The following is a 10,000-nucleotide window of genomic DNA, read 5'->3' on the forward strand; positions in this document are numbered from 1 at the left end:
CGTTTGTGAGTCCAGGGGACGGACCCCCGGTCAGGACCCTGGTGTGAGGACGTGTGTGAGTCCAGGGGACGGACCCCCGGTCAGGACCCTGGTGTGAGGACGTGTTTGCTTGCAGGAGTTCCCCTCGGAGCTGCGCTGGAGGACCTACCTGAGGGAGTGGCACGTCACGGGGACAAAGATCTCCCGGTTCCCGGCGTCCCTGTCCCTGTTCACTCAGCTGGTCGTGCTGCGGATCCCGAAGAACCTGGTGGACCAGCTGCCGGCTGAGATCGGTGAGGATCAAACCCGTGGAGGTCTCAGGTCCTTCAGTGTTGTCTGTTTGTTCGTGCGAGACGCTCCTCGTTTAAAGGGTCGGTGTGTATGATTTACTGCCCTCTGCTGGCCCTCAGGGAAACTGAGCCGGTTGAGGGAACTGAACCTCAGCTACAACCGTCTGTCCAAAGTTCCTCCAGAGCTCGGAAACTGTGAAAACCTGGAGAGACTCGAACTGGCTGGAAACTACAACCTGTCGGAGCTGCCGTTTGAGGTGAGACACAGAGACAGAGACAGAGAGACAGAGAGAGACACAGAGAGACAGAGACAGAGAGAGAGACAGAGACACAGACAGACAGAGAGACAGAGAGACAGAGACAGAGACAGAGACAGAGACAGAGACAGAGAGACAGAGAGACAGAGAGACAGAGAGACAGAGAGACAGAGAGACAGAGAGACAGAGAGACAGAGAGACAGACACAGAGAGACAGAGACAGAGAGACAGACACAGAGAGACAGAGACAGAGACAGAGACAGAGACAGAGAGACACAGAGAGACACAGAGAGACAGAGAGACACAGAGAGACAGAGAGACAGAGAGACAGAGAGACAGAGACAGAGACAGAGACGGAGACAGAGACAGAGACAGAGACAGACACAGAGAGACAGACACAGAGAGACAGAGAGACAGAGAGACAGAGACACAGAGAGACACAGAGAGACACAGAGAGACAGAGAGACAGTGAGACAGACACAGTGAGACAGAGAGACAGAGACAGAGAGACAGTGAGACAGACACAGTGAGACAGACAGACACAGAGAGACAGAGAGACAGTGAGACAGACACAGAGAGACAAACACAGTGAGACAGACATACAAAGAGAGACAGAGAGAGACAGAGAGACAGACACAGAGAGACAGAGAGACAGAGAGACAGACACAGAGAGACAATCAGAGAGACAATCAGAGAGAGACAGACACAGAGAGACAGACAAAGAGAGACAGACACAGAGAGACAGACACAGAGAAACAGACGCAGAGAAACAGACACAGAGAGACAGACAAAGAGAGACAGACACAGTGAGACAGACACACACAAACAAATCTACTGATTCTCTTCTTTAAGGACAGATGTCTCTGTCGTTGATGGACGTGTTGTCCCCGTGTGTCTCTGTGTGTCTCTGTGTGTCCCCGTGTGTCTCCGTGTGTCTCTGTGTGTCCCTGTGTGTCCCTGTGTGTCTCTGTGTGTCCCTGTGTGTCTCTGTGTGTCCCCGCGTGTCTCCGTGTGTCTCTGTGTGTCCCCGTGTGTCTCTGTGTGTCCCCGTGTGTCTCTGTGTGTCCCCGCGTGTCTCCGTGTGTCTCTGTGTGTCCCCGTGTGTCTCTGTGTGTCCCCGTGTGTCCCCGTGTGTCTCTGTGTGTCCCTGTGTGTCCCTGTGTGTCTCTGTGTGTCCCCGTGTGTCCCCGTGTGTCTATGTGTGTCTCTGTGTGTCCCTGTGTGTCCCTGTGTGTCCCCGTGTGTCTCTGTGTGTCTCTGTGTGTCCTTGTGTGTCTCCAGCTGAGCAGCCTGAAGAACCTGGTCCACTTGGACATCTCAGAGAACGTCTTTGTCTCCGTCCCCGTGTGCGCCCTGAGGATGAGCAGCCTGCAGCTGTTGGACCTGAGCCACAACGGCCTGAGCGACCTGCCGCAGGACATGGACAGGTAACCATGACGACGGCAGGAAGAGGGTTCAGGACAACCTGAGCTGTCCCCATGTGTCCTGCCTGGAGTTATGTGAGTAACCCGTGTGTGTGTCTCAGGCTGCAGCAGCTGGTCACTCTGTTCCTCCATAAGAACAAACTGTGGTACCTCCCCCACTGCCTCGCCAACATCAGCACGCTCAAGATGATCGTGGTCAGCGGCGAGCAGCTGACCTGCACCCCCACCCGACTGTGCAGCAACCCCGACATCAAGTACACCAGCTCCACAGACACACCCACAGACACACCCACAGACACACCCACTACGAGCTCCACAGACACACCCACAGACACACCCACTACCAGCTCCACAGACACAGACACACCCACCGCCACATCCACAGACACACCCACAGACACACCCACTACCAGCTCCACAGACACACCCACAGACACAGACACACCCACATCAACACCCACAGACACACCCACTACCAGCTCCACAGACACGCCCACAGACACACCCACTACCAGCTCCACAGAAACACCCACAGACACACCCACAGACACACCCACAGACACACCCACAGACACACCCACTACCAGCTCCACAGACAAACCCACAGACACACCCACAGACACACCCACTACCAGCTCCTCAGACACACCCACAGACACACCCACAGACACACCCACTACCAGCTCCTCAGACACACCCACAGACACACCCACAGACACACCCACTACCAGCTCCACAGACACACCCACAGACACACCCACTACCAGCTCCACAGACACACCCACAGACACACCCACAACCAGCTCCACAGACACACCCACAGAAACACCCACAGACACACCCACAGACACACCCACTACCAGCTCCACAGACACACCCACAGACACACCCACAGACACACCCACAGACACACCCACAGACACACCCACTACCAGCTCCACAGACAAACCCACAGACACACCCACAGACACACCCACTACCAGCTCCTCAGACACACCCACAGACACACCCACAGACACACCCACTACCAGCTCCTCAGACACACCCACAGACACACCCACTACCAGCTCCACAGACACACCCACAGACACACCCACAACCAGCTCCACAGACACACCCACAGAAACACCCACAGACACACCCACAGACACACCCACCGGCACACCCACTACCACACCCACTACCACATCTACACCAACTGCCACACCCACAGCCACACCCACAGACTCACCCACAGACACACCCACTACCACACCCACAGACACACCCACTACCACATCTACACCAACTGCCACACCCACATACACACCCACTACCACACCCAGAGACACACCCACTACCACAGCCACACCCACAGCCACGCCCACCGCCACACCCACAGCCACGCCCACCGCCACACCCAGTCCATTTCAGTCCAGTGTGAGTTCTGTGTTTTTCTAAATCTCAGATTCATTCGTCTTTGCGACAACCTGAACGCAGAGAAGAAGAAAGAGGAGAAGAAAGAAAAGAGCAGGAGGAGAGAACCAGGGAAGGAGGAGGTGAAGAAGGACGGCAGAGAGAAGGAGTTCATGGAGGCGTACATCAGCACCCTGACGGACAGAGGTCATATTATGTATTTATAATATTTTAGATATTATCAATTACATCTATTACCAATTTGATAATTATAGATTCTATCCTAATTGACTCACACAGAAGTGAACAAGCTGCATTCATCGATATCTATTTATCTATATCTATTTATATATATATATGTTTGAATTGAGAACAGAACTTTACATTGGAACAAGTTGAAAAATATTCTAATATTTCATCACATATTTGCACAAAAAATATGCTTAATTACAAATGTTCCTTATGCTCATTAAATACTAATATTGATGTTATATTTAAAGTAATCAGTAAAGTTTGTCCCTCACCAGACACCGTCCCATACTCCACCACCAAGGTGTCCATCTCCTGCCTGCTGTGAGGAAGAGGAGGAGGACGAAGGGCTCACACCATGTGACACTTTGATTCTTTCAGAGTAAAATGATTCATGTTTAAGTCAGTCAATGAAAAGTTTATGAATGTAGTCATAAATTCAAACTACACAATTGTTTCTGAATTATATCGAAGTTATGACATATGAGAGAAAACATATTTCTACATTTAAAATTACAACATTGACGTATTTGTATATTTCATTTTTTCTAGTTGTCAGGAATGAGTTTTTTTAGTCTTTTTACATTTGATTTAATGTTTTTGTTTTGTAATGAATTCCTGTCGAGTGAGTGAATCTCTTTTCCTTGGTTTTCAGATTCACTTCACAAAATTAACTTTTCATTCCAAAGAACTGGATTTTCAAACTAACAATTCAACTCAGACGTTAGTTTCATTCGCAGATTTCACAAACATTTTAAAAATCTTATATTTGAACCATATTGAACATTTATTTTCTGGGATTTGAGAGAAACTTGTCACAGTCGGTAAAAAAGTGGATTCATCAGTTCAAAGAGTAAAAGATTAAAATGCTCTGATAGAATTAATATTTAAACAGTGAATCTGTTTGGTTTATCGTGTTAAACTGTTTGTTTTTCTGGTGATTTATTGTATTTCAGGTCAAATATATTTTTATTTGTTAGTGTGAAGTTATTCACGTTGAGCTGCAACCGATAGTAAAAGTTAAAACATGAGCACAAAACCAGTGCTGTTATTTCCATCATTATCTTTAGAAATAAGTTTTATCTTTATATTTGTATTCATGTGCTGCTCGGATACTGAAACTTGTTTGTGGTCGTGTAGGTTTATAAAATTGGAATAAATGTGGTTTGTGAAAAATAAAGTGTTCTGATCTTCAACTTTAACTAAAGTCATATTTGATTTTAAATCCTAAATACGTAATTTTTATTAAATAAACATATTTCTCAAAACTTTATAGTTTTATGTTGTTATTTTAGAACTTGAAGGAGATTTAACATTTTAAAAACAAAAATAATTTAAAGAAATGAAAATCCATGAGTAAATACACACACAAAATCACAAATCCAAATTCCATACATTTCTCTTTATTATTATTATTATTATAGATATTATTCAAAATTATGTTCTTAATAAGATAAAAGATGCACAACACTTCTCTTGGTTTCTCTATAAAAACGATATCAACATGGAGAATGATTCGAGGCACGTTCAGAGAAATTAAAGTGCAGTGTCAGCAAATGTTCTGCATCATGTACACAGAGGAGGGGGGTGATATGGAATATATATATAATATATATATATAAATATTCAATATCTCCACTTTATTTGTTTGACTGCGTCAGTTACTGTTTCTCCTCCAATGATTAAACTGTTTGTACAAACAGAAACTTCAGTAACACGATCAGGTCGAGTTTTCAAAGATTAACGCTCAAATATAAAGAAAGTTGGTTTAGTTATTTTAAAGTTTTGACACCAAAAGAAAACCTGATTTCATGTCAATATCAAGACGTCTGTAAATGAAATGTTTCACATGTTAAATGTCTCAACTCAAGTTTTACGACTCATTAGTGATTTTGTAAAACACAGAGTGCAAATTACAAAGACATATTTTGGTTGTTACCAAAAAAACTGACGAGGTTTAACGGCTCCTGTGAAAATACTGGCATCTCTTCAAAACCAAAATGAGTGAAACTTGATTTTAAAATTCAGAACCTGTTCAAGTGTCTTTTACAGGAAAGAAACATGTTGACGTATAAGCTGCTGATGTTCACGTCCACTGGAAAATTCCAAGAAGCCTAGAAACAAGTTTATCTGAATTATTCTCAAAACTGGAAAATAAAAAACTGTTTCTGTGATTCCCGTTCATTCACATCTGATCAAAAGTTTCTTCGTGAGAACCGACGACCCTAACGGGAAATTTTCCAGCGAGACTCGAACGCAGCAGCAGACGGACGCGAGCCACGTTGCATTCTGGGACATTCAGAAACGACTCTGCAGACGGACCTGTAGAAAAATATCCTGTAGGTCCATCTGTCTTTGTTTGACATCTTCAGCTACAGAGAGAGAAAAAACTTCTCGGCCGAGTTGAGGAGTTTGGTTTGAAAAGAAAAAGTTTGAGGAGTTAAAGATGAAAGAATGTGAAAAACAAAAACTCCAGGCAGTCGACTGAACAGTGAAAACACCAGCTGACACGAGACCATAACCTGTCCCAGCCACCAGGGGGCAGACACGAGTCCACCACCACAGTCAAAGATTCCTCTGCGTCTGGTTTACAGTAACTCAGGTCGACGGTGAACAAACATCTGCAGCTGGAGGTTGAACATCCAGGAAGTCGAAGATTCAGAGAAACGTCTGAACGATGGAAATCAAACCAGGGACTCGAAGTGGGAGGAGCCTGTGTGTGGACGCAGGCTCCTTCAAACTGAATCCTCTTCTCTGGAATGTGATATTTTTACCTTTAACAAACTTTTCAAACAATATTAACAAAAAGCAAAAGAACAAAATGGCACAATTTGGTTTTTTAAACAAAAACATCAAACTAAAGACGACAAGAGAACAGATCAGTGTCTTCAGACATCAGTAACTGGGAGCGCTCGATTTGCTGGTCATGGAGCGACAGGTGGGCGGAGTCTCAGATCTGATCTAATGACGACGTGGAGGGAGAGAAAGAAAAAGACTTTCATCTTCTGTGATCTGACGGTGAATCAGTTCCTCTGAGGAGGAATCCATCACATCTGGAGCTGGAGGATGTTTGAATGTGAGAAAGAGAATCCTCCGGGTCCAGACTGACCTCAGCCGCAGAGCGTGTGATGACCATCTCGATCTGGAGCCGAGCATCTGGAGCTGGGACTCAGGACTCGTTCACACCTGGTTTGTTCCAGAGCGTCAGACTCGTGAGGTGAGAAGCTTCCTCAGACACGGACCAACATGTAGACGCTGCTAGTGATCCCATCGGGATGTTACCATGGCAACCAGATGAAACCCCACTCATCTTCTTCATTCAGACAGAAAGACTACAACCCCCCCCCCCCCCCCACCTGACAACACGCGCATGTCAGATGCCGTCTAGAAACCAATCAGAGTCAAGTACAGGTAGACTCCGCCCACGTAGGACACGTGTCAGACTAAACTCTTCAGTCACTAAATCACAACGTGAAACTAAAAGTAACAGAAACAACAAACACATGAAGCTTGGACCTGAATCCAGAGAGAAGTTTGGAAACGGAAACAAACCGAATGTCTCTCGACGTCTTCGATCACGTGAAACTAAAACTCTGTGTCCCTTGGTCTCAGCTGGGCAGTAAATCCAACGCACCTCCTCCTCCAGTGAGGAGCGCTTGATCTCCTGAGGTCTGCAGAGCGGACGGGGGGAGTTAAGATACTGTTCTTACATTAGATTAAAAACTAAGTTTATATTAGTTTTGAATCTGTTGTCGTAACTTTCACTACAAAAAGATTCATGATAAAGATATGATTGAAAAAAACTGTAGAAAATTGAATTAAATAATATTACGTCAAATTGAACTTGGTTGATGTTTGTGCAGATTTTAAAACTAACTAATGATGAAGAGCCGCTGGATTAGTTACATGATATTATCATATGTGTGCAGCTGATGTCAATATGTTCTAAATATCAGTTATTATATATAAAACATCTGGTTTCAGGGAATCATCTCATCTGAGGATCTGAGAATATTGAATTTTTGGTTGAAACAATTAATCGATTGAAAAAATGTTTGACGTTAATAACTTTGCTGCTGATTGATGATGATGACCATGAGCTCTATGAACATGACGTGTGGCTGCAGCAGCTCGTCTGCGGGACGCCGCCTCGTGTTCCCGACTCGGAAAAGTCTGATCGGAGGAAATACAAAATAAAAGCTCTTCGTTTCTAAATGGGCGGGACCTGCAGCGTGGAGCTCAGGCCGCAGCGCTGCGATTGGCTGGGCCAGCTGTCAGTCACAGGCTGCTGTCCTGCAGGAGCGGCTCAATGTCCTCTGTGTCACTGGTGGGCGTGGCCAGAGGGCTGGCGCTCAGGGCGGTGCCGGCGCCGCTGGACTTGCGGGCGGAGCCGGGTTTGACGTCGGCCAGCCGCTGGTTCTCCGGGATGAAGAACGCCACGACCAGGGCGAAGAGGACGGCGCACGCTCCGAACAGGAAGGGGGGGCCGGGGATCACCGACTTCTGCAGAGACACAGGAAGTAGGTTCAGTACTGTGTGTGTGTGTCTGTGAGAGTGTGTGTCTGTGAGAGTGTGTGTCTGTGTGAGTGTGTGTACCTCTGTGATCTTTGTGGGATTTCCTGACACCGGCTCGATGTCGTCCAGCTCCACGTTGAACAGGAAGAAGATGAAGCCGTACAGAGCCGGACCCAAACCGTTACACAACCCTCTGATCCCTGTGATCATCCCCTGAGCCACACCTGAGAACACACACACACACACACACACACACACACACACACACACACACACACACACACACACACACACACACACACACACACACACACACACACACACACACACACACACACACACACACACACACACACACACACACACAGGTGTTCAGATATCTATGTTTTCTTCTCTATCTCATGAATATATTTTACTATATTTAAACTACATTATATCCTGTGAATCAATATTAGTTGTGTAGTCTATAGAATTAACAATATTACAACTGTTTCTTTTATTCTGGAGTGATATATAACTTCTGGACTCAGGTACAGAGTCAAACACAGAGTGCAAACATCTGAGTGCAAAGTGCAACTTGGGGAAAGCGTGACAAGGAAAATCCATCTTGAGATTTGAGATAATGAAAGCACGGTTCTCAGGAAGGAGAGAGGACGTCCCCGGACTAACACAAAGAACCTTTTCATAAATGATAATGGGAAAAACATATGAAATCCTCCTCTAAGGTCTAATCTGCTGTGTCTCTCCACTGTGAAGGACTCCCTTCTTGATAAGGGCACCAGGGTGGGAGACACCTGGGGGACCGGACCTTCTCTCACAATGAGGTGCTGCAAAACCTGCTCTTTGAGAGACAGTTCACATCTGACCAATGGCTGAGTGTCCTGAAGAAAAGACCCGCCTCTGTGTTGGACTCTGTGTCTCTTACAAATACTGTGGACTTGGGATGAGGGGGGGCTTCTTCTGGACATGATCCAGGGACCTGGGGACGTGTCCAGCAGAACCCCAGAGACTCTCTGTAAGTATTGTTCTTATACAATAAACTTATTACTGGGAAACTTTTGAACATTGAACTTGTCTAAATTATGAACCTTTCCCACTTGAACCTGGAATCAACGAACACGCTGTCTGGTCCAGAAGGGACTGGGCTGGACAGAGGACAGACAGGTGGACAGACAGGTGGACAGACAGGAGGACAGACAGGTGGACAGACAGATGGACAGACAGGTGGACAGACAGAGGACAGACAGGTGGACAGACGGGTGGACAGACGGGTGGACAGACAGGAGGACAGACAGGAGGACAGACAGGAGGACAGACAGGAGGACAGAAAGGTGGACAGACAGGTGGACAGACAGGTGGACAGACAGGTGGACAGACAGGAGGACAGACAGGTGGACAGACAGGAGGACAGACAGGAGGACAGATGGGAGGACAGATGGGAGGACAGACGGGAGGACAGACAGGAGGACAGACAGGTGGACAGACAGGTGGACAGACAGGAGGACAGACAGGAGGACAGACGGGTGGACAGACGGGTGGACAGACGGGTGTACAGACGGGTGGACAGACGGGTGGACAGACAGGTGGACAGACAGGAGGACAGACGGGAGGACAGACAGGAGGACAGACAGGAGGACAGACAGGAGGACAGACAGGAGGACAGACAGGAGGACAGACGGGTGGACAGACGGGTGGACAGACGGGAGGGCAGATGGGAGGACAGACGGGTGGAAGGACAGGAGGACAGACAGGTGGACAGACAGGAGGACAGACAGGTGGAAGGACAGGAGGACAGACAGGTGGACAGACAGGAGGACAGAAAGGTGGACAGACAGGTGGACAGACAGGAGGACAGACGGGAGGACAGACAGGAGGACAGACAGGAGGACAG

The 10,000-nt window shown here is 47.1% G+C and overlaps 2 protein-coding genes across 2 annotated transcripts in view; one reads left to right on the top strand and one right to left on the bottom strand.

The window, feature by feature from the left end:
• The window catches only part of lrrc2 (leucine rich repeat containing 2), a 9,615-nt gene extending 5,324 nt beyond the window's left edge, over window positions 1-4,291 (top strand). The window contains exons 5-10 of the mRNA XM_061071565.1: window positions 116-272; window positions 390-526; window positions 1,808-1,953; window positions 2,052-2,204; window positions 3,398-3,552; window positions 3,873-4,291. Coding sequence (XP_060927548.1) covers window positions 116-272; window positions 390-526; window positions 1,808-1,953; window positions 2,052-2,204; window positions 3,398-3,552; window positions 3,873-3,922 — 798 coding nt within the window. The 3' untranslated portion in view covers window positions 3,923-4,291. The remainder of the gene's footprint in view (window positions 1-115; window positions 273-389; window positions 527-1,807; window positions 1,954-2,051; window positions 2,205-3,397; window positions 3,553-3,872) is intronic.
• A 2,654-nt stretch (window positions 4,292-6,945) lies between these two features.
• mfsd14bb (major facilitator superfamily domain containing 14Bb) overlaps window positions 6,946-10,000 on the bottom strand; it is a 12,830-nt gene continuing 9,775 nt past the window's right edge. Inside the window, exons 11-12 of the mRNA XM_061070859.1 lie at window positions 8,191-8,333; window positions 6,946-8,097 (exon numbers count right to left, since the gene is read on the bottom strand). Of these exons, the coding sequence (XP_060926842.1) occupies window positions 7,873-8,097; window positions 8,191-8,333 (368 nt within the window). The 3' untranslated portion in view covers window positions 6,946-7,872. The remainder of the gene's footprint in view (window positions 8,098-8,190; window positions 8,334-10,000) is intronic.

The sequence above is a fragment of the Limanda limanda genome, chromosome 5 (genome assembly GCF_963576545.1).
Source record: "Limanda limanda chromosome 5, fLimLim1.1, whole genome shotgun sequence".
In the NCBI taxonomy this organism is placed as follows: domain Eukaryota; kingdom Metazoa; phylum Chordata; class Actinopteri; order Pleuronectiformes; family Pleuronectidae; genus Limanda; species Limanda limanda.